The following is a 24,676-nucleotide window of genomic DNA, read 5'->3' as shown; positions in this document are numbered from 1 at the left end:
ACCCCATTTTAGTTTTGCTTGGATCATGCAATCATGTTATCTTCGTCTTATTATTCATCTATGTTTTCTAATAAAATGTGCGTTTATATATTTATGATATTTATTTTATCACTTGTTAACTTCTTGTACTACTACGTATTTTGTAGGTTTTTTTATTTTTTTTTTTTATTTTTAGGATAAAGGTTGCAATAGATGATATAGATAGTGGACGTTGTATAACTTTCCATTGAATAAAATAACTAGATAGTGTTAAGAACTTAAGGTGGTAGTAACTTGTGTAAGAGGAAGCTAAGAGCCTAAGAGTGGCTAACTACCGAGTAGTGATTAGTTTGGTGGCTTGCTTTGTTGGAGGGGCGGGGCAAATGCATGATGTCTCTACACCAGACCAATAATTTATATTAATTATATATAAGTCAAATTGGGTTTCATCTTAAAAATTATAAGACAATTCAAGAATGAGTATCTTATAAATTAGTCACCTTCCTACAATTCTTTTGATATAGAACAATTGTTCTCCACATACACGAGCAATTCGGTATAAGAGAATTTCTTCCTCTAGGTCATACAGCTCATACTCATATATACCTGATTCCATGAATCCGAGTCTTTACAATTGGATTATTTCATATGCTAGACTTTAATAATTTCATACCACATATTTCTTGATGACAAATTGAACAAAACAAGCCCCTAATAGTGTTTGAAATGACAAAGAAAAAGACAATAAGAGCGAGTAGGCTAGAATGAATTGAAAAAGTTACCATAAGAGTAAATGAGCCATAAACCAGAAGGCAAGGGGAAGCAATGAAAGCAGTGTAAGCAAATTTTAGGCCCTGCAAAAATGCATTACACGGCATGTGACCACTTTCATGAGTTTCACCTTGCGTTCGTTTGCACCACCGTACATCATGCACTTTCTACATTGTGTCAAATTAAACCACTTCACTTTATCAAACAAATTTGCAATGTTTATTGAGAAACTATATTTCATTTTACCAAAGAATTTGTACTCCATAGTGTGTATTGAAAAAGTTATTTACTACGTACTAAATAAGGTTAACGTTAATTCAAATTAGAAAATTGATTCAAAACAAAAACAAATCAAATAAAACCCTAAAAAAAAAAACAAAAAAAAAAAAAAACAAATCAAATAAAAAAATGATGAGCTAAACATGGTTTTTGTCCCACCAACTTTGCCTCCATCAATTCCAACCAAGCAAAATAAAAATAATACTTGCAATACTCAAATGTTTCATAATAATCGCAACACTTGTCTTATTCATCCATATTTGATGAATTGCACAATTTTATTTTATTTTTTAGTAAGTGAAAACTCACTACTTTAGTATATTTCAATACCTTCCACCAAATCCAATAGCACTTTCTATTTTTTTTTTTTTTTTTTTTGCTTTTTTTTTTCCTCTGACCAACCCCACTTACATTGATTATTTGTTGTTCTTCTCTAGCTATAATCTCCTATTCAGATTTCACCTTTCAGTATTCTTTATTTCGTGCTCCATTCGTCTCTAAATAATGTAATTAACATGTTTAACTTTTATTCACTATTTACATACTAATTTTAACCATGTATTTTTAAGCAATGTATTGTTATACATTGATATTGCGTCAATTAAAAAAGTTATACAATGATATTGAGATCAATCCAAGACAAAGGGATCGGAGTGACGAAAACCTCAGTGTAGAGTGATAAAAAATTTGGGCTTGGTTTAACTTGACCGTAATATAATATCTCTTGTCTAAACTCGGAAAGTAGCGGGCTTGTTGGGCCAAAATAAGTTTTTTGAGATTTTTCGGACTGAATTTTTAACAAAAATACATTTTAAAGTATGCTTAAACTCGCACTATTTTTCAGTCTGATCAGACCGGACCATAGTTGATCACTTCTACTTGAATGGGTCAAGTTACCAAAGAAAATTCTTTAATTGCATGTTGACATGTTGTGTTGTTGGGGGGTAAAAGTTGATAGTAAAAAAAGGTAGATGAAGCCTTCCCAACAAACAAGTAGTGTATCTTTATTCTTTATGAGCCTAGAGCAGCGAGTAAAGACTAGACTAGTACATTGGTTTTAACCAACACACCACACCACACCACACCACACTCCCAATAAAATATACACACCACACCAACTGCTTATTTAAACCCCAACACTTTCTCTCTTTCTCTCTCATATCAACCCACAGATTTAGAGAGAGAATAAAACTCTTTCATAAATTTATTAAAATACACAACAACAACAAACTACAAACAACCCATTTCATTTTTAGGAGGGAAAAACTAAAACTAAAACTAAACTAAAATCTCCTGCAACAACGCACTATTTACTCACTCTACTCTACTCTGTTTACTGCCACTCTACTACCATACTCTGCTTCACCCAACCAACAAGAAAAGAAAATACTCTGATTTTAGAGAGAGAAAGTGAAACTCCTAACAAATTTGGAGAGAGAAACTGTGCAAAATAACTATTTCCCAGAAATACCCATCTTCAATTTTGACCTAAATTTACTTCTACACTTGAAAATTCTACTTCCATTTTTGAAATTTTTTTAGAGAGAGAAAGTTATAGAAAGAGAGAGAGAAAGAAAATATGTTTGCTGCTGAGAATGGGTTGAAAGGAGATCCAAGGCTTCAAGCTATTTCTGAAGCCGTTAGGGTTGTTCCTCATTTTCCTAAACCAGGTTTTTTTTATTTGTTTTCTTTTCTTTTTTTTTTATTTATTTATTTATTTTATTTTGATTATTTTATGAAATTTCTGGGTTTTTAATTTAATTTTCTGGGTAATTAGTACAGTAAATACAATTAATTATTTAAATGGTGGTTGAATTTGTTAGGTATAATGTTCCAAGATATAACAACATTATTATTGGACCCAGAAGCCTTCAAACATACTATTGATATATTTGTTGACAGATACAGAGACATGAATATCTCTGTTGTTGCTGGTATTTTCTCTCTCTTCTTTTTTATTTATTATTTTTGGCTCTTTATATTCTCATGTATGAGAATTTTCATTTTTTTTTTCCTTTTGATTTGATTTCATGTAATTTTCATTTTTACTACAGTATTTATTAAGTGTTTTTGTGTCAAATTCTTTTTTAATTTTTTTGTTGATTTTTCTGTTGAAATTTGTAAAATTTTGATGGTAATGGGTCCATTTTAGATGTTTTATTTCCCTTTTATTTATTTGGAGCATGTGTCTTTTAAATTTGTGTTTTTAATTTACGGAAAATGTTTGGTCGATCCTAAAGGTTACACTAAAAGGGCAAGGCAGGGCATGCATATATTGTTATGGTGTATATTGTACGGAAAATGTTTGGTCGGTCCTAAGAGTTACTAAAGTTTGTGAGAGACAATACGACACAGATTAATCGTCACTAACCTTTAGGGTCAATGTGTCATTGACCATTTGTTTATTTACATACAATGTTTAGTACAAGGAACTAGCTTTACCTTCAATGGTTATCCTTTTTTTTTTTTTTTTTTTTTTTTTTTTTGGTGAACACGAGGGGCAAGCCCCAAAGAAGAGAAACCAAAACCTTAGAACAAGACTAAAAAAGAAAAAGCAGAAAGGAACAAACAAGCAAAACGAAAAAACAAAACAAATAAAAAAAGAACCTAAACTAGGCTGCTAAGAAACAGCATCACCAAGCAGCCCTTTATTGACCTTCAAGAAGCAACGGTTGGAACCATCCTAGCACTCGTAACTCCCCTCAAGTCCTCCAATAAAACGGTTCGAAGATCCTCCGGGACCGCCTCAAAGATGACTAATTTTTCTGTAGCCGTTACTCCAAAATTAGCTAACCAATCAGCAGCTCGATTAGCCTCTCTGTAGCAATGACTAATTGTAAGTTCCCAATCTCGTTTAGCAATCAAGGACTTACACTTACGTAACAAATGAATATAAGGAGAGTTGGCGGGGATAGGATCCACCAACATACGAACAATAACCTCCGAGTCCACCGTAACTTGAATTTTTCGATGACCTCCATTCCAAGCTAAAGCAAGACCCCTCATGACCGCAAGCAATTCAGCTTTAGTATTCGAACAAATCCCACAGTTTGCAGCAAAACATTCATATAACTCACCTCGGTGCCCCCTAATTATGCCTCCTGCCCCTGCTGGTCCTGGATTTCCACGAGAAGCTCCATCCGTATTTAATCTAACCCAATTCTCACGAGGAGCAATCCATCGAATCAAGACTTCAGTTCTTTTAATCTTAACAATGAATAATTCTCACCTTAACATATTAATATCTCTAAAATTTAATGGTTATCCTTAACATATTAATATCTCTAAAATTTAATCTTAACAATGAATAATGCCAACTCATGCTATCTACCAACACTGATTTGTCATTTTATTATTGGTTGGGACCGCAATTATAGTGGTTTTAGGTAATCCTTAATCTTCTTTTTAGACAATTTTTAATGCATTTTTAACAAAAGAGGTGAATAAAAGTGACTAAAGTATCCAATTTTATATGTATTATTCAGGATTATAAATCCGAGTTAGTAAATTAATCACTTCTTTTATCAAAAGAATATAATTAGTACATTTAATTATTACAAGGGAAGCTGTTTTTTCTTCTTGTTGATATATTTTAATGCTTGCCCTTATCATTTAAGTATTACCAATGATTAGTTTTTGAATGGATGACTACATAAGCATACTCCACCCATTTACAAATTAAACTAAGATAAAATATACATTGATACATAAATGAGATTTAATTCCCATCGTACAAGAAACATATATTGTTGTAATTGTAATAATATTTGATTGTTACGTCGTAATAATAATTTATATTTGTTACGGAGTATTATTGAGTCGAGGAAGTATATCCTCGACGTCTTGTTGTATCTCGAGATGTGACATTATAAGTAGATTTGAAGTCTCCCTGTGGCCTACTCCGGTCATATTAGTTCCCCATGGCTTTGCCGTGGATCAAACAGAAAACAACAAAGTTTTGATAATTAGTTATAGTCCTTTTTAACGTTTATATTATGGGTCCATATGTGAGACACCAAACCTCAATTCATCCTTGGAACTTTTTCATTGTTAGGGCACAATGCTTTTCTTTTCTATTTAATTTTCCTTAAAGAGGCCAAGACATCATGGGTTACATACTAACTGCCTCTATTACGACTCTTGTACGATGAGGAGCTACAGAACGATGTTTGACTCTGCATGTTATTGTTCTTTTTTCCTGTCTTGTTTAGTGTTTTGAGGTTACAGATCGTGTATGGTGTGAAACATATTTCCCGAAAGTGAATAATAGGCCATTTCAAGCGTAGCTTGGTGTATTTATGTTCATTTGGTGTGTAAGTCATGGACCCCTAAGGCTCTAAGTCGTCAACTAAAGAGACAACTGTGTAGAGACGATTAGCATGGCTTTTGTACATGTTGATGGGTGAATTTCAATTCCTTAATGTACTGTATATGTCTTAGTTGGAAATTGACCTATAATCCCAAGAGGAGAATTTTTGTTATATTGTGGTGCTTGCTTATCATCTATATGTTGCTTGGGCTTGTTTTGCTAGGCGTGGGTATATGAACAAGTTTTGGACACTTTTGTTCCTAGGTCGGATTGTTAAGGATCCAACACAACTACTTGAGCTGATTAGAGGTTTTAATTAGTTGTTTCTTGAAAATTGTGTTTTTTTTAATAATAGAAATTTGTGCTCTTATGAGATCAAATATTGGTCTTAAGAACATAGGTTGCCATGAAAAGTGATAACTAGTATCATTTGTCTCACTACAATATGTGATTTTGCATTTCAAGTTTTCATAGTTTTATCATGGACAATGCAGGCGTAAAAAGCTTAATTCATATATATAAATTCGTTATTTGTAGGGGTTGAAGCAAGAGGATTTATGTTTGGTCCACCAATTGCTTTAGCTATTGGAGCAAAGTTTGTACCATTGCGCAAACCAAGAAAACTACCTGGTATGTTCATTTCAGTTGGTGACTGGTCACAATACAAAATTCTTGAGCCTTCGCTATTCCTCTGTAGGATTGGATTAAATCCTAAATTTCGGCCACAAGTGTGCAAAAAACTTATTATCTCTGATAGAATTGTTTGTGATATATGCTTGACAGGGGAAGTGATTTCAGAATCATATGAGCTAGAGTACGGAACTGACTGTTTGGAGATGCATGTTGGCGCTGTTCAACCTGGTGAGCGTGCATTGATAATTGATGATCTAGTTGCTACCGGTGGTACACTTTGTGCAGCAATTGGACTTCTTGGTAAGTTCATAATCCTTTACTAAATTCAGGTTCACTCTTCATTATTTTGTATCTCTGCCCATTTGATTGAGGCAATGCTTAATTGCTAAGCTCTATACTTTGTTTATTAATAGAACGGGTTGGCGCTGAGGTGGTTGAATGTGCCTGTGTAATTGGATTGCCTGAAGTCAAGGTAATTGCTTTAAAAGTTTCCTACTGCTTTTTTTTTTTTGTCTGAAAGAGCTCATCTTCAGTTACTATTTACTAGACCAACCAACCTGATAGAATATGTAGCTAACCATAGATTGATTTTGTGAACACTCTATAACAAGTATTTAGGATTGCAAGGTTGATTTTCATCTTCTTTCTCAACAAATAACGGAAACCCGGCTCCCCCCTTCCCCCCCTCTCTGACTTCTGATTCCCCAGGACTGTTGAGTTAGACATGAGGAGAATTCTGGTAGATTGTTGCTCAGAACTTATTAGATAGTCACCTTGAACAAGTATACGGTCTGATACCTCTTTGCATTTCTGCTCTAATTATGACTGAATGTATGTTGCAGGAGAAGTTCAAGCTTAGAGGAACTCCACTTTATGTTCTTGTCGAGCCACGCCAGTTAGAAGACTGCCGTTTAAGGTAAAAAAGCATAAATACGCATTGATTTTACTTGATTACTGCCAAAGATTTTATTTACAACTGGCAAAAGTTGCATAAGAATTTCATGTTGATCATTGTAGGTCAAAAATGGACATGCGGAGAGAGGCTGATGAATTAGCTTTAACAAGTTGAAAATTTGCAAGGAAATTTCGAAACAGAGCTTTGATCTCCTTCATCTCATGCAGTTTGATGGTAAACAGCGGCTGATTGAGCGCTATTGAAGGTTGAAGGGAATGAAAACTAGGATGGAACGCACTGGTGTTTATTATTTGTATCGAGGATTGTAATCTTACCCTTCATTGCTATCTAGACGACCAAACTCAAGTTGGATATATGTACCGTATTCAACAGAATGTTTGTATCCTCTTCAACTTAAAATGTTTGTGCTCTGAAATATGTTGTTTCTGTTTGAACCCTGGTGCTAAGGTCATGATTTGAATGCCAAATTTCGAATTCTTGGCAAAGATAATCATGTTGATTGGTTTATTATTATAAGCAGCTGATCCGAATACATTTTCAATCCCCTGGATACACTTGATTGGTTATATAGATTTCATATTGAGTATGACAAATTGCCAAATCCTTGGTAGGCCTTATATAAGCCTTCGGGGAGAAGAGTATGATCATATTCAAATTTAGCGGGGTTCAATCCTAAAACCGATAGGTAATGGGTAGAGTAGCCTACTTGACTTATAGCTCTAGTCTTGTACGTTTAAGGTTCGCTTTAAGGCTTTGGTTGTTCCATTGCAAAATTTTTGGTCCAGAGCATTTGAGACAAGGTATTATACCCAACAGTTTTGAACAGTTAAGATCATTCAAAGATTGATTCAAAGAATAGCCCTTCCTGTGAATATATACTAATACTGTAACAAAATTGATTCTCAAGATAGGATCATTACCTTTGTCTAAACTTGAGAGACTATGTGCAGCCGTGCTCAGTCAACAATGGCTTGAGTCAACTGATGGCAAAGCAAACCCGAATCATAAGAAGCTGAGAGCTCTAGAGTTCCAAGGAGTTAATAGCACAATACTACATGGGTTGCATAATTGCATAAACAAGCTTGCTGCAAGTTAAGGCTCGACAACTTAATCAATTGATGCTTGATAATGAGTAGTCACAAATATTACTGAAGTATGGAATGAAGTAAGACTTCCCACAGTAATTGAATATTGTACACACCAATGATGTCAATAGAAAAAATTAATATTAACTTCAGGATTTTCTCAATGAAATTGTTATTCATAATTACGACAAAAATGTGCTCACTAAAATGAGAGAGAATACAACATTATCAGTATTCACATAGAATTGCTTCCTAAAGTCGTGTATTTCATATACCCACAGGAAAAATTACAAGGCCAAAGGTTAAATCAAGCAATAATCCAAGAAAATTGCTCATGCTACATAGAAGGGAGAGTAAAAATTACATCTGTACTTGCGGTTTCATGTTTCAAAAAGCTGTTTCAAAACAGTTTCTCTAGTTAAGCCTTGATTACCATTTTCATTGGTAGAGCTATCTGATTGGAGAGCAGTACGAATAAAAAAGTTCATCTGCTTTCTCAGCTTAGCGTTGTCAGAAAATATATCTCGAAACACAGCCCTCAACTCATGATCCAACGCCTTCAACTCTTCGCTATTTGAAAGCATGTCAGTGGCGGGAGCCAATAGTTGAGACTGAAACATATTGGCACAAAATTAACAAAGGGAGGATCCATATAAACAAAAGTCAAGAACATATCATAGGGCATGTTTGCAGATGTACTGTTTGAAGATCTAGAAAAAAATATTACACATATATTTCACCAACCAGAAATAACAGAACTAAAGTGACGCTTAAAGCAGCATATACCTCTGCCAAGAGAAGATCAATTTGCTGGTCAGAATCTGCAAGGAGATCTAAAACATCTGATACTGAGGATGAATCAACCGCAAAATTATCATCTGCGATTTTGATATTACACTCCAGAAGCCGACTCTGAAGGGTTTGAGAATCATGTAACAGCTTTCTTCTTGCAGCCAAAGCAAGTTTATTTCTCTCCAATTCTTGCTGTAAGAGTTGCTGAGAAAATATGACAAGCATGAGCAAAGGTAAAGAGGAAGAAAGAAGATTCTTTAGCATCAGTGGAGATGTAAAGGCAAAGTCATGCATTAATTTTGCACACTACGATTTTCCAGACACACAAGATCCCCTAACCTCATAAAAGTTTGCTAGATTGCTGAAAAAATAAAAATAGAAAAGAAGATGAAATAAAGAAGATGGCACAGAAACAGGGACATAACCAGACCATGGGTGTAAGATTAGCGACTGCTGGCAAGTGCTAAAAGTAAAAGCCAATATAGGTTAGTGTAAGGAGACCATCATAGATTCGTAGGTAACAGCTGGCTAAGAAGACATGGCGATGATTAGCAACAGATGGGTAAGCTTAAAGTTTCAAAAACAATATAGATCACTATATATATATATATATATATATACATATATATATATATATATATATATATATATATATATATATATATACATATATATATATATATATATATATATATATATATATATATATATATATATATATATATATATATATATATATATATATACATATATATATATATATATATATATCTGACACCAAGGCTGACACAACTGATTATCCATATTGTGCCCAAGGTTAAAGTATATATGGCCAGGAATAACTGAGGATAAGTTTCCACTTAAAAAAGGGCGCATGGATCATGCAGCATTGTAAACAAGCAGCCATGAGCCTTGACCAAAACTAGTTGAGAAATCACAAATTTACTCTTATTGTTCTCCATTTAACCAGCAATCCTAGTATCCTTCAATATACCAAATTTTACCACAACTCACCAAGATCTTACTGACATCTTGAAGGCACTGCGTCTCCATAACTACTTGGTTTGCACATATATCCTTAACTAAGACAGTCACACCCACTTAGGAAAAAAAAAAAAAAGAATTGATAATACAAAAAATTCAACCCCTCACCTCTACCCCCAACCAAAAATTAAATAAATTTTATCCTGCCAACTTCAATTACACGAGAAAGCAACACTTTTAACAGAAAACAAAAGCCAAAATACCTACCTCCACTTCAATTTTCTCCTGTACTGATTCATCGTGTTTTTGCTTTAGATCAACTTGAGATCTTCTCAAAGATTTAACCTCCTTAACAAGCAGCTTAATATCCGATTTAGATTTCACCTCTAATTCTTCATGTTGCTTTGACAAGATATTAAGCTGGTCTTTTGTAGCTTCCAACTCCCGCAATAATTCATCCTTCTCTGGAAAAGCATCTGACCTTGTGGAGTCTGCTGGCAACTTAGCATCCTGGAGATTTTCCGAGACAGTTACACAATATTGTAAAGAAGTACGATAAGTATAACATGGAAATAGAAATGAACCTTTTGAGATTTCAACTGGAGCTCAAATTCTAATGACTTCTGCCGTAGTTCCTCCATATCCCACTGCATTTTTGTAACCCTTTCTTTTTCAAGTGACAATGCCTGCTGGAGGTTTTCTCTACTCTTCTCCTTAGTAGTTTCAAGTTCAACTTCCAAATCCTTGACCTGGAAAAGAGGAAACACATGAGACTGACCAACAAACAACCTTACAAGGAAATGAAAGATATAATGATTATTACGCTATTTGCAATGATAACAACATCGTAATTACCTTGGTAGTAAGGTATTCCTTGACAGCAACTTCTTGATTCAATCTTGTGATAAGATCCTCCATATCTGTTTTCGCAGTTACTAATCTGCGCTGCATGATCATAAGAATTCTATCTAATTTAGGCTGCTGATCTCTTGGTAGAACTATATCTCCAACACTATATTGCAGTTCTGAATTGCTAGGACTCCCCATGGTCCTAGAAGCTTCAGCTCCACTGGGGAGGTCAAGAGATGCATCCCCGAACAAGTTAGGAGTCCATGAATTTGACATTTCACTGCCTCTATATGAACTCAAGTCACTCCCTATACTCTCATTTGAAGGCTTCCGTACATGGTTGACCGCCTTGATAGGCTCTGCCTCAAATGAACTTCCTGCCCTATCAAGAGCTAAACTGACAGACTTCGAAGCACTCCCATTATCTGCAATGAGTCTACTTTGCACCTTATGCTTTTTGAAACTTTCCAATTGATCCAAAATACTTTCTCCCATCAACAACCCTTCGTCAATATTAGACATGCTGTACTTGGTTATCTTTTCCATTGGATTTGTCAGATCTTCATCCAATGTCAATTCTTCTAGACCGAGTTCAGAAACATCATCCCTTCCAAAACTAGGACTTCCAAGTTCAGAAGTTTCATAAGCAGTGTCACTACCATAATCTGATGCGATATATGAACTGCCAGCAAGAGCAGCTAAGCTTAAACTTGAATGGTTTTGATCTGAAGATATACTGCTAGTTGTAGAAGGATTTGCTTCAGAAGGCTGCTGACTTTCTTGAAATGCTAGAAATAAAAGGAGAAAAAAAATAAAATAGTGAAATTTAAAACAATTAAAAGAATTGAGACAACAGATAAATGTCATTAATATCAGTCAAGATGTATGGTTATACCTCCCATCAAAACTAGAAGTAATTATATTATTTCAAATAACAGCTTTTTTTACAATAACGCTATAATACACGCCAATTTATAACAAACATTACACGCCACATTATGATATGAGTATATGTTAAAAGAAACTTGGCAATACCAATGTATTCCCTCCGTTTTCTATAGTTCTTCCTGTGTTGACTGTTCATGTTGTCAATGCACATCTTTGACTATTAATAACAGATAACTGGAATTACTATTCTTTATCTTACATATTGGGAATAATTTTGAAGATTCCTGCAAATTGTGAATATTATATAAATTCCTACAAATTGTGAATATTATATAGATTCTAAACAAGAACAAAAGAAATTGAAGGAGCACATAAAACCAAATTTACTTGACTTTATTTGTGCAGGAGATGGGAGTAGAGAATATAAGACGTGCATATCAATAGAAATAGATAAAAGAAACAGGCACACATAGTTTAGATATGTCTTAGCTGTAACGGAGAAAGGGGGCACATACATGATCTAGCAGCTGCTTCTAGTTCGAGAAAGGATGCCACAGGCATACACCTAGATATATCAATGTCTGAAAGAAGTTTTGATATCCACTCTTCCAAAGAGCACCTTCGCTGCAACCAAAAAGGAAAAACTTTGTTTCAATTATTTGATGCCCACATAACAATCAATCATGGATCAATGTAATAAAAGATAATATAAGAAAACTAAATTTAATTTTATTTTTATATTGGCCTCGTTCTTTTGGGATTAAGGATTTAGTATTGCTGTATGCATGAAACAAGGTAGTATAGCTAAAGCAGGTCATTAAAAGAGTATTGCTATAATTAGGCTCACCAATTTTAAGTTTCAGCCAAGAGTTTAAAAACAGATGATTGCTCAGCTACTGTACTAACCTCTTCCAAGAGTGCCCTGCTCTTCATTCGCAAAAGACCTTTAGGGGGAGCAGATGGGAGACTTTTCTTAGGAAATGTCCTTTTAATCTGAATAAATAAAAAAACAGACAGAATAAACAAACTAAGAATATTATCTCAGTAATCCTCAATTATTATGTGCTCAACTCTACTCTAAAATATCTTCAATCCAATCACATCAACTAATCAAACTGAAGACAGAAAGCTACTAAAAGTTTCACTTACATCAGAAAATAACTTAAGAAAATCATTGAATCTTCTTAATACTCCTCGTGTAGTAGTAACTCCTGCTGGTGATTGAATACCCACCAAAACCCTGTAAAACTGTTGAAAGTAAAAAAGGTTAGATAGGGTCACCATTGCACATGGGCAACTAGGATAGATTCAAAAGTAAGATGCATATAGAAGATAAATTTGCTGAATATAAATCTACCACACCCCATTACGCTGGTGCCCTGAATGCCTCTCACTCAGCTCTTGCTTACTGCAGGTATATGGGTCTCAAAACTACTTAGTGTTGCCCCCATTGTTTGCTGTGGGCCTATCTAGGTAACACTTTAATCGGACAGACATGAGGGCAAGCTGTTTCAAAAACACATACCAGGCAGAAGACAATATATATATATATATATATAATACTTCATTAAACTCCTTGGTGTTTGCTTATGAAGGTAAGAGCCACTTATCAAACTTCATGCAAATCAGGGAACAAGACTTGCCTTTATTTCTCTTTTGTGACCATAATCATAACCAGTATTGGGTCAAAGCTGACAGAAGGCAGATAAGAATCATACAAGATTAACAAAAACTTCCTCAAAAAAAAAAAAACAAAAAAAAAAAAACTTCAAGAACAATGTTGGGAGACATCATCTTTACTTTACTAATGTCTTATCCAACAGCTTCCTAAAACATTACTGATAATCTTTTTGTTCTCAAGCTGACTTGATCAACATGGGCTTATTAAATTGACAACCAATGTGAGAAATTAGTTACACTAAGTCAAGTTACATAATTTGGAACTGAACTGACTGTATCTACGGCAGAGTTGCCCAACTACAAACACATGATTAAAAAACTTATTGGCAGAATAAAAACAACATCTAACCCTTGGCATAGATAAACATTGGAGAGACATTCAATTTCTGTACCACTACAGGATCTGAAGAACTTGATCTTGATTTTGGAAGTGCAACCCAAGAAGGAATTGTAACACAGTAACTCCATCCAGAGCGGGGATCATGAGGCCATACAGTATCACGACCACCCTACATCAGTAAAATGCTTCTAGTTAGCAATATATACTCTAAAATAGTAATAACGAATCCAGAATGTCAAACTGACTAGGTATACAGTCAGCCAAATCAAGCTCCATATTGTACGTTTAAAGGTTGCAACTGGCAACAATAGAAAAGGGCACCTAATTTAACTATTGAAGAACCTAAGAACCTCCCAGTCACCAGAACAATGGACGATCTTGAATTGTGCAACTGAGCTCACAACTATACAAATAAAGCTAGAGAGAGAAACTAGGATAGAGTTCAGCAGTAACTCAAAGTGCCAAAATAAACTCCAAATAATTATTGAATGTTTTTTATACAAACAACTCATGAATTTTAGAAAGATGGGAAAAACTTGTCATAAGAATATATGCCTTTACAATATGAGATACAGAGATGCCTATGTAAAGGAGGTTCACATGAAACACTACAATCTACCCACAAATCCTCCTACACAGTGAGAATGACACTAAGTACTTATTCTCTTACCTTGAATAAATAATATTCAGGTCTTGTCAGTTCAGAAATTTTCTGTTAATGCTAGTAACTCCAATTTACAACTTAATTACGTTCAGAACAAATAAGTTTAGGGGTCTAAGTGAAAAAAAATAACTGAACACGTTATGAACTGTAAATTAGCTAAAAGTTACTATCTTCATTGATCTTTTATTGCATTTCATAGGTCATGTCCAAATTCTTATGCAACTGCATAAGCCAAACATTTTTGCATCATCTTAAATGTTCATCAATGAGTGCAACTTGATTCAAATTTATCCTCGCATGATGACAACTTTTATCCTCTCTCCAGCTTTTCGGCGCAACATCTTTTAATCACCCACCAGGTCCACCACCATACTCAAACTTAATCAACCATAATCCACCATACATATACTACACCCTCCCAACTCCCCGATCCCTTCAGAAAGTGGTCATAAGTTAATCACAGGTAATCTCAAAACAAAGATATTCGACGATAATGACAAACAATGTGCCGTTCCTCCAATATTCTCACTCACGCTGGTCTCAACTACTGCAATCAATCTCTACTCACATTCAGTAGATCACACAAACTTCCATATCATTGGCAACAAGGATCATCATAAATTGAACATCGAAAACTCAGCCCCATCAATGCAGTCAATCACACAAACTTCCATATCGAAACCTCATAGATCCAATTCAATCAACGCTATAATAATGCCACAAGATTGCGCAATTCAATAAGCTCACTTACCACATTAGTCAACAACCAACTAAAATAACATAAAATCACTCAAATTAACTCAAAATTAACAACATAAACAACAATTTCTGAACTTAAACATGCAAAATAACAAAAACCCAGAAAAGAGGAGAGAGAAAAAAGAGTACCCATTTCTTAGGAGGGGGACTCCAATCCATCCCCATAGGTAAAGGGGAGGTTCCATCATGGCGATGCTTGGGTGGACTCCTCCCCCTGTTCATCTCGATCACTTAATTTTACCCCCAATTCAATTTCTGCAACAAAATCAATGAATTGGGTATCAAAATTTCAAGCCCTTGTTAGGGTTTATGTAATTTGATCGGATCAATCCAATTGCAGCATATGATTTGAGAATTGAATTGGGTTTCTTCAATAATCAATCTTAGTATATGATACAGTCTACAATTATTATATCTGAGGTTTGAGGATTCGATTAACAATTCAATTAATAAAATAGAGAAAGATGATGAAGAAAGAGGAGAGAGAATTTAGAGTTTGCGTGGATTTGAGAGTGTAAAATGCAATGAGATTATACAACAACGCACCAAAAAGGAAAAGGGACAATTTTGCACCTAACCTTTGTTCTTTCAGCCTTATTTCTCACGTTTAGCTTTGGTTTTAGGTCATAGTGAGATTAAGTTTCATTTAGACTAGGACTCTCATACTTGGTCATGAAGTCCGACTCTAGTCGAGGAATAGCCGAATAGGTCATAGGTGGTTTATAACACGAGCGTTCAAGTTATATTGTGGATGTTAATTAGAATAGTATAATTATTACTCTTTAGATGTTAATGTATAATTTTCTTTTTTCTCTCAATTTAAAAGGCGAATACACAAAATTTGCATGTGAAAAGTGTTAGAGAGAAGTAAAGTGTGTCTCAGCGTGTACACATATCGGAATTTGTACAATGGTTTGGTAAATAAGGACAACTCAGCTGAGATAAAATAGTTTAGAGACTAATGTTAGTTGGTATATTACTGAAAACTATCAAGTCGTGCGATATTATTATTGTTGATTTTTATTTTTTAATTTTAATTTGAAAAATATTTGATATAGATTATTTAATCTGCTTTTAAAGTCCAAGTTATTAAAAGCATGATAGATTTTTATACAACGGCAACTACTTTATTGTGGTTTCTATATTAATCGGATTAGGAGTGTGTTGTTTTTGCAACTAATCATGACTCATAAAATCATAATGATATATTCTGATGGACACTTGTTAGGAAGGGAAGTCCAATAACTCTAATACTACATTGGGCTACTTAATGTGGGCTTTTTGTTAGGCTTATTTTATATGATGGTCATGTGTATTGTCTTGTAGGCCTATCAACACACAAGTATATAATTGAGAGACACATAGCTTGGTTTCCATATATAGCTTCGTAATCCAGTCCATATAAGTATATTTTGATTTGTGAACCATGTTTACTCTTAACTTCTTAAGGGCACGAGTTAGCACTCTTGCAAGAGAACGAAAACTAAGTTGCCTTTTTTGTAACTAGTTATTAGCCATAGCGATGTATCGGGTCCTAAATTTTTTAGATATGTTTGATGGTTCAAGTTATGAATATAATAATTCAGTTTATTGAAGTGTATAGATAAGTTGATAAAGAAACTATGTAAATTCCGGCCCTATTAATTTCCAAACCCAAACTAACCCCCTGGTCTTAAATGAAATGCCTCTAAGGAGATGGTTCATGCATCTAGACCTCGACCTCGACCAAACCGTAGTAGGTTCGAGGACTTTGTGATCTTGATATATCCAATTTATATAGTGTTTTACCCCCGTTCCACGGTCATAATTAGTGGTGTTTTTGGCTCCTTAGAGCCACTTTTATTACTAATTTGTGTTTTCTAGTGTTTGCGTAGTTTTAGTTGTATTTTACAGGAAATTGCACTTTTGGAGCATTTTCCCGGGTTTTTATGGATCAACTACGGAGGCTAGAAGGACACGACCACTCTTGAAGCCAAGGATCGGTGAGAGCCGATGATTAAGGGCTCGGTATGAGACACCCGGGGCTATTGGATCGATTAATCAAGACCCGATGAGGAAACTTAGATCGGGCCGAGGAATTTAGCCCAGTCGAAATCCAAGCCTCGAAGAAGAAGACCGGGCCCGATCGGGCAAGCATACGCCCGATCGGGTGGCTGCGCGGCATACCAGCAGCGGGCAAGGCAAAAAAAAGGCGGGCCCGATCGGGCGTGTGTTTTTCTCAGAGCTGATTAGATTAGTTTTAATTTTTGTTTTGAGGGATGTTTAAGTACGAATTATGTACGTAATTTTGGAGGAATTTTCTTCTTTAGATTTTCTCTCTCTATTTAGGATATTTCTCTCTCTTAAATTCTCTCTCAACTTTTGTTCTTAATTACTTTCATTAATCCAGATTTCTTTTGGTAACAATTTCTTCTCTTTTAATTTCAGCTATTTTATTTACTTCTTTGATTATGCTTTGCTTTATTCATTTGATTAGTTTGGTTATGATGATGCTTGAGTAGTTTTATTTCTAGGGTTTATGGGGATCTAATAAATGATATGAAGGGGTAATTTTGTGATTGTTAATTATCAATGCTTGGTTAATTTCCTATTGATTGATTTAATGCTATGCAATTAGGTTTGGCCAGATTTAATTGTATGAGTTTAGTAATACTAATTCGAGATTCGACAGATGAGAATTGATGTTTAGGCTTAGTTTCAATAGGCGGACTAATTTATAAATGGTTAAGTCGAGATTCGACAAATGAGATTTAATACCGGTAAATTAACTCTGTGATTATAATACGTAGCGAAAGCCCTTTATAATCTGATTGATCAATGCTTGATGATTGCTTATTATGATTTGCCCTGGAATATTGTTTATTAGTGAACCTATGCCCTAGGTCTTTTAATATTTGATTTTTCCCCTACTTTATTTCTTTCGACCTTATTCTTCGTAGTATAGAATTTATTCCCAAAAATATTGGTTACTTAGATAATTTAGATTATAATAATTATTTAATTAGGAGTAGAAAGACTTGTTTCCCTGTGGAGTTCGACCCTACTTCCCTATCTACTTTAGTTAGAAAACTTAGGTATTTACTTTTGATTAGGGGATACGACTTTACCCTGTCAAAATTTGGCGCCGTTGCCGGGGAAACGGTTTTATTTTTATTTTCAGATTATTTTTTGTAGTCTAGATTATCCCCTTCTGCCTCAGAGAACGTTAGTTCTTTGAGGCAATTCTCATATTTGTCTTTTAGTTGTTTATGCCCAGGTGTTCCAGATCAGGTTACATCTCATTCGATCCTGAGATCGAGCGCTCTTTTCATAAGCAAAGGAAAATCTATAGACAAATTTTGGCGGGTTCCGAGGAGGACAACAGTCAAAGAGATCCTCCCTCTGATTCTAGTGACACATATATTCCTTTAGACTCCGAATCAGAGATGACGACCCAGAAGAAACTCAGTGACTACTCGCAGCCGAAGCTCACAGATTTCTCGCACCTTACTCCCACTCTGGCACTAAAAGGAGTTCAGTTCGAAATCAAGCCCCAATTTATCACTATGATAGAGAGGAAGCAATTCAGTGGAGCTAAGGGTGAAGATCCTAATCTTCACATCGTAGATTTCTGCCAATATTGTAACACCATTAGACAAGCCGGGGTCACGCAAGACCAAATCAGGGAGATTCTTTTTCCCTTTTCTTTATGTGGCAAAGCTAAATTATGGTTTAATGGTTTGAATAGAACTGCACTTGGTATTACTGACTGGGAAACTCTTGCTTTGAATTTTTATAATAAATACTATCCTGCAGAGAGAACAGCGGTACTAAGGAGTGCTATTCAGAACTTCGCTCAAGAGGCCGACGAAACGCTATATGAGGCTTGGGAGAGGTTCAAGGATCTACAGAGAGAGTGCCCCCACCACAATCTAGCACAATGGCAATTGATCCAAGCATTCTACAATGGACTTGGAAATTCTTCTAGATCAGTGCTAGATTCTGCAGCCAGTGGGAGGTTCATGAATTTAAATGTGGACGATGTAGGACAGGTTATCGAAGACATGGCCATACACAATTCCCAATACGGGAATCCGAGAGGGTTTGCAAATAAAGGAAAACATAATGTCGATTCCGTATCCTTTTTGCAAGCTCAATTAACGTCTATTTGTCCAAAATTAGATAATCTTACTGTTGCTCCTAACTCTGTAGCTAACGTTTCTGCTGTTGCTAACAATGAAGCTTTTTGTGAAAATTGTGCAATTGTAGGGCATTGGGAGCAAGATTGTAGGAGCTCTATGGAACAAGTTAATGTCTTTCAAACCTATAGGCAGAATAACCCATATTCCAATTCCTACAATGCCGGTTATAAGAACCATCCATATCTTTCATACCAGAGAACTAATGTACAAAATCCTCCACCTCCACAACAACCACAACAACAAACCCCACCACAACAAAAATATTATCATCCTAATTCCGGCCAGAAAAGCCAAGCATCACCCTTATCATCTTCCGACCCTGCCATGACAGAAATTAGAGCAATGCTTGCCAATATGCAAAAGCAGATGGAGAGTAGGGATGCGCAAATTGATTCCATCCTAGCCCATAATAAAATCATGGACAATCAAATTGCACAACTTTCATCTACCCTACAATCCCGTCAGCAGGGAGCCCTGCCAGCACAGCCAACCAGGCCTACGGATCAAGCCTTCGCAATTACTCTAAGGAGTGGTTTACACTATGATGGGCCCTTAATGTCCAGAAATGATGAACCTGTTTTAATGAACAATGCTAGTCTTGATTCCATTAAATCTAACAATGTTGCTAATAGCCCTATAGGGCTAAAGAGTAGTACTAATATTTCTGAAAATACATTGCAGGGTACAACTCCAGGGAAAGTAGCAACTCCAGATAAGAGCAGTAATACTCCAAAGCCGGTTATCAAACTTCCATTCCCCAATCGTCACTTAAAAACAAATTTGGATAAGCAGTTTGGTAAGTTTCTGGAGATGGTTAAAGATTTGCAGGTAACAGTCCCCTTCACAGAACTAATTATGCAAATTCCTGCATATGCAAAATTCATGAAGGAAATATTGACTAGGAAGAGATCTATTAGTGAGGTAGAGACAGTCGCTTTTACTGCAGAATGTAGTGCCGTACTACAAAATAAATCTCCACCTAAACTGAAAGATCCGGGTAGTTTTTCTATCCCTTGTCATATTGGCAATCTAATGATTGATAATGCATTATGTGATTTGGGTGCTAGCGTTAGTGTCATGCCATTGTCGGTGTGTTCCAAGCTAAATATGGGTAAATTAAAAGCTACTAATATTACTCTACAAATGGCCGACCGTTCTTTTAAATACCCCTTAGGTGTTTTAGAGGATGTTCCTGTTAGAGTAGGTAAATTTTATATACCTGTTGATTTTGTTGTTCTTGATATGGCTGAGGATATGCAAACCCCAATTATTTAGGGCAGACCATTCCTTAACACTGCAGGAGCAATTATAGACGTGAAATGTGGCAAATTGACACTATCAGTAGGGGATGATAAAATTACTTTCAATTTGAATAATACCCCTAAAAGCCCCATGACAGAGGAGAAGTGTTTCAGTGTTAATGTGGTTCATAATTGTTCTAATAAGCCCCAAGCTCTTGTAAAAGATCCCTTGGAGGCGGTATCTTGTGTTGCATCTTCTACAGATGAAATAGACAAATGGCAAAAGGAAGTTGATGCAATAGAAAGAGCCCTCTACATTGTCGGTTTTGGCTTTGAAGATGAGAAGGTAAAAATACACAAGCAAGTTGTGGAAACTGAACCTATAGTAAGTGTTCCACCAGATCGAGTTGCAATTGATCAATCCAGTGATAATTTGAAGCAACCATCGGTCAAGAAGAGGTCTCTTGTGAGTAGTAGTAATGAACCCCCAGTTTACGACAAGGAGGATCCACCAGATAAGGTGAATTGGCGACCCACGGGGCATGTCAGGAAGCCGCGTCGTGGTCTAAATACAGCTCGACCGGGTGAGAAACCACCCGATCAAGTGGTAGGCCAAGGGTCCTAACTTTTAGTCTTATGGTAAGAGGGTCGAGCGAGACCTAGATAAACCAGCGCTTTGCGGGAGGCAACCCGTATTTCTTGCTTTCTAGACTAATTTTTTATTTTTACTTTTTCTTAGAAAGGTGAGGAGAGTGAATTTTACCTTTCATGAGTGTTTTTGTACAGGTTTTAGATCACAAAGTACGGAGGTTTCAAAAAAAAAAATAGGCGAAGAAAGAGAAGCTCCAAGCTTGGGTACGGGCCCGATCGGGCACGCACCTAAGGTTAGAAATGCAGAAAACTTCGCTCGATCGGGCTCGCAATATTGATTTTATTGGAGCTTAATTTCGCCCGATTGGGTGAGGAGTCCCGATCGGGCGCGCAAGTCAGGGAAGAAATCGAGGGAAATTTCGCCCGATCGGGCGGAATTTTGGAGAAATCGAGTGCCACAAAAAGAAATATCGGGCGAAGCTCGCCCGATCGGGCGAGAAAAGGGCGATTTCCAGGTTCGAGTTCGCGCCCAATCGGGCGGAGGTCGCCGGATCGGGTGCGCCTATTTAATCCGGGGTTTTAAACCCCTTTCTCCCTTTCTCTTTTCTTTTTCTTCCTTACTTCTTCTTTCTCCTTCACACTTTCTCTCTCTAAAACCTCCATTTTCAAACCTTTAACTACACCTTCAACCCAATATCTCCTCAAATTCACCCATCCAAACCTCAAATTTCTTACATATTCTTAATCCTCACACCTTCCTCTACATTTTCCACCTATTTTCTTCCACTTTCTCTCATACTTCCTTCAAACCCTTAGAGAGAGAAAAAGCTCCAAATACCCAATTTTCCACATACAATGGCTTCAAAGCGTTCAAGGACACAAAGGGGTAAAAGTTCGAGGGCACCACAACCAACGGTCAACCCGGACCTTCAAATACCGGGATGGGAGGAGGTTGTCATCACCTCGGAGGAGCAACGGGCTAGGATGCCAAACCTCATTGATCGACAGGTAATCTCAACCTGTTTTGTTCATCATCCCGCACTAGCTAAATTAGGTCTAGATAAATATGTGGAAAAATTATTCAAAGGTATAGGCATGAGTGGTTTCTTTCACATGTGCCATGATACGTATGACTATTTAACATTAGAATTTATTTCAAGTTTTAATGTTATTAAAATGAATGCATTAATCACTCATGTACAATTCCGATTATTAAACAACGATGTGAGACTAACTCTTAAAGAATTTGGAAAAATGTTTAATTTAAAATCGGATAAACCAATTGAACCCTCTCAAGACCACACTGCCGTGGTCTACAAGAGGCTAACCGGGGAGGATTTGGTTAACCTCCAACATGCCAAAGGGACGTGGATTCAACATCCCGTCCCAAAATTTTGACAAAGATTTGCCGGCCTCACTATTTTTGGGAGGCATGAACCGGCAAATGTGAGGAGAGATGAATTGGAACTATTGGCATCCTATGTAATTCCTAACGCTGAAAATTGAACATACCCCATAGGATAGCCAATCACTTCCAAAGGGCGGCCAATGCGGCCGAAGCAAGTAGGTCTAAGGCGCCTATTTATTTTGGGGGGTTAGTGACCCACATTGCCAAAAAAAACCTAGGTTGGAACCCGGATAGGCATAGGAAATTTGTAGGCTCAAACCTCATGGACCTAGCCTATTTAGGGAGTCTAAACTGGGTGCAACCCGTGGGGGGTGACACTTGGTGGATAGTCCACAGACAATCCGGTAGGAGGGATCAAGCCTTCACCTTACCCAACCCCGCCTTGACCAAATTTGAGAAGGGGAAGCCTTTTTATACTTTTGAGATTAACGGTCAAGGTGAGGTTCAACCACCTCACCCTTCACCACAACCCCACCAATCCCCCCATCACCATTCACCACACTACCCACCACCTCCACCCTTCACCTATGGCGTACCCACTTCCTCGGTCGACTATAACGTCGACCCCAATGCCCCTTATGACTTTTCGGCTTTTAGGAGCTAATTGGACCGTATCGAGATGGGGCACGGGAGAGTTGAGGGTATGATGCAAAACCTAGATTCTAGGTTAAGCACCTTGGATGGTCGGGTAGGACACATAGAGAGGAATCTCGGGAGGGGTCTATACCCCATGTACGATGATTATGCACGCCGAGGGGATATTCCCCCCGAGGCATTAGTTCCCGATTGGTTCCAATACCCCCAAGGAGGGTATTCTCACCCCGGTGCGTATGGTACTTATGTGGACTACTCTTCCGTCCATGGATATGGGGGTGACGCTCCTTTTGGGGGTATGAGGGGGAATGTGAACCCTAACTACTTTGTAGGTGGTTCGGGTTATGGTGGTGCTGGACCGAGCCAGGGTGGTGCCAGCTCAAGCTATGGAGGAGGATATGAGAGGATGGATGACGATGTGGAGTAGCTTCTCCTAGCTACCCTCCCAAGTCAATGAGGGCATTGCTTGATTTGGCTTGGGGGGAGATTTCTTGTATATATGGTAACTTTCTTTCTCTCTTCTCTACTTATTGCTTTCCTAGTGTAGTTTTTATTTCTTTCCCTTATGAAAAAAATAAAAAAAATTTGAAAAATAAAAAAATCCAAAAATACGTTCCAATGAATTGTAATTCATGCTTCCCTATGTCCCATACTTAGAAAATATTGTTTTGATTCTTGGTATATGATAATGAGCTTTGTGAATTTGTTGATCATAATTTGAAGTTTAATTGTTTGGATTCCTAAACATGCGTCAATTTTTCCAACTATTTGTGAATATAGTGCTTGACTAGTTGATTTGGTTAGGAATGTGTGATAGTTCTATAATTCCTGGTATGTCAATGAATTTGAGTATTGGTTTGCAACTATTAGTAATGTCTATATAGCTCAATATTATGCACATTGAGGAAGACGAAGGCATATGTTCTCTTAGGAAGCCTTCAGACGATATTAGATACATTTGTTCCCTTCTTGTTACCCATGTTGTTGCTTGTGCCCTTTTATTGTTTATTTAGCCACATTACAAGCCTATATGAGCCCCATTGGTTACTAGTCCCAAGCTTGGTTTGGGGGAGCTATTAGTTGGAGAGGTGAGGGAGTTGTGATGTGCACATTATTTGCACAATGTGGGAATAAAAGAAGAGTGATTGTTCTTTGATTTTATGATTGGAAAATATTAATATGTTGTGTTACAAAGTTGAAATTTCCAATATGAGTTAAAAAAAAAAAGAGCAAAAGGAAAATTTTTTAATGTTCAAATGTTCTATTTGAAGGTTGTTCAAGAAAGAAAAAAAAAAAAAGAATGAGTCCAAAGTTTATATTTCACTTAAGTTCTACATTATCATATTTTTATGAGTGAAATTGTAAGTGTTGGGATTGTTTATATTGTTTGGAGTTGTATTTGGTTGATTCTTTTTGGAGTTAGTTATTTTGTTGGAGATGTATGATCATCATTTATTTTGATCATGGGTTGATTAGGATTTGGCTCCCTTAATGCATAGCTTTTCTCTCACATATTCCCAAATTTATCCTACCCTTTACCCTAGCCTTACATTACAAGCTTTAAAAACCTTCCGACCTTTGTGCATAGAGTTGTGTGAATGTGAAAGTGTTGTTTATCAATGCAAGTTATGATTTGACATATTTCGAGTCGACTAGTAGTTGAGCGTTCATTGTTTTAAACACACGAGAGTGTGAGATGGGTGGGCATTGTTCACAAACAAATGGGTTGGTTG

The 24,676-nt window shown here is 36.3% G+C and overlaps 2 protein-coding genes across 5 annotated transcripts; one reads left to right on the top strand and one right to left on the bottom strand.

Moving 5' to 3' along the window:
* Positions 1-2,167: 2,167 nt before the first annotated feature.
* Positions 2,168-7,321, top strand: LOC145591103 (adenine phosphoribosyltransferase 5-like). 2 transcript variants are annotated; one of them, XM_081647501.1, is made up of 7 exons: positions 2,169-2,699; positions 2,853-2,963; positions 5,876-5,968; positions 6,122-6,271; positions 6,385-6,443; positions 6,814-6,887; positions 6,989-7,321. In XM_081647501.1, exons 1-7 carry the CDS (start codon positions 2,609-2,611, stop codon positions 7,038-7,040), a joined length of 630 nt encoding a protein of 209 aa, XP_081503627.1. In that variant the 5' UTR covers positions 2,169-2,608; the 3' UTR covers positions 7,041-7,321. The 2 variants fall into 2 exon arrangements, with proteins under 2 accessions (XP_081503628.1, XP_081503627.1); XM_081647502.1 differs by lacking the exon at positions 2,853-2,963 and having other exon boundaries at positions 2,168-2,699.
* Positions 7,322-8,206: 885 nt separating this feature from the next.
* LOC145591102 (PX domain-containing protein EREL1-like) lies at positions 8,207-15,526 on the bottom strand. 3 transcript variants are annotated; one of them, XM_081647499.1, is made up of 11 exons: positions 15,507-15,526; positions 15,058-15,183; positions 13,558-13,674; positions 12,635-12,733; positions 12,392-12,478; positions 12,001-12,109; positions 10,604-11,385; positions 10,333-10,497; positions 10,016-10,258; positions 8,759-8,968; positions 8,207-8,583 (listed from the first exon to the last, which is right to left on the bottom strand). In XM_081647499.1, the coding sequence occupies exons 2-11, from the start codon at positions 15,148-15,150 to the stop codon at positions 8,353-8,355; spliced, it is 2,136 nt and encodes a 711-aa protein (XP_081503625.1). In that variant the 5' UTR covers positions 15,151-15,183; positions 15,507-15,526; the 3' UTR covers positions 8,207-8,352. The 3 variants fall into 3 exon arrangements, with proteins under 3 accessions (XP_081503625.1, XP_081503624.1, XP_081503626.1); XM_081647498.1 differs by lacking the exon at positions 15,507-15,526 and having other exon boundaries at positions 15,058-15,471; XM_081647500.1 differs by lacking the exons at positions 15,058-15,183; positions 15,507-15,526 and having other exon boundaries at positions 13,515-13,673.
* Positions 15,527-24,676: the final 9,150 nt, after the last annotated feature.

This window comes from Chenopodium album, chromosome 18, assembly GCF_948465745.1.
Source record: "Chenopodium album chromosome 18, dcCheAlbu1.1, whole genome shotgun sequence".
Lineage (NCBI taxonomy): Eukaryota > Viridiplantae > Streptophyta > Magnoliopsida > Caryophyllales > Amaranthaceae > Chenopodium > Chenopodium album.
Note: the sequence above shows the minus strand (reverse complement) of the source record. Positions and strands in the feature narration are given on the sequence as shown.

Excerpts from the sequence above, each read along its gene's own strand:
- LOC145591102 (XM_081647499.1), bottom strand. The coding sequence starts at position 15,150 with ATGAACAGGGGGAGGAGTCCACCCAAGCATCGCCATGATGGAACCTCC. Across the intron at positions 13,675-15,057 it reads GTCCCCCTCCTAAGAAATGG|GGTGGTCGTGATACTGTATG; the intron begins GTACTCTTTTTT and ends TTACTGATGTAG. Across the intron at positions 8,969-10,015 it reads AGGAGAAAATTGAAGTGGAG|CAACTCTTACAGCAAGAATT; the intron begins GTAGGTATTTTG and ends ATATTTTCTCAG.
- LOC145591103 (XM_081647501.1), top strand. The coding sequence starts at position 2,609 with ATGTTTGCTGCTGAGAATGGGTTGAAAGGAGATCCAAGGCTTCAAGCT. Across the intron at positions 2,964-5,875 it reads GAATATCTCTGTTGTTGCTG|GGGTTGAAGCAAGAGGATTT; the intron begins GTATTTTCTCTC and ends CGTTATTTGTAG. Across the intron at positions 6,272-6,384 it reads TGCAGCAATTGGACTTCTTG|AACGGGTTGGCGCTGAGGTG; the intron begins GTAAGTTCATAA and ends GTTTATTAATAG.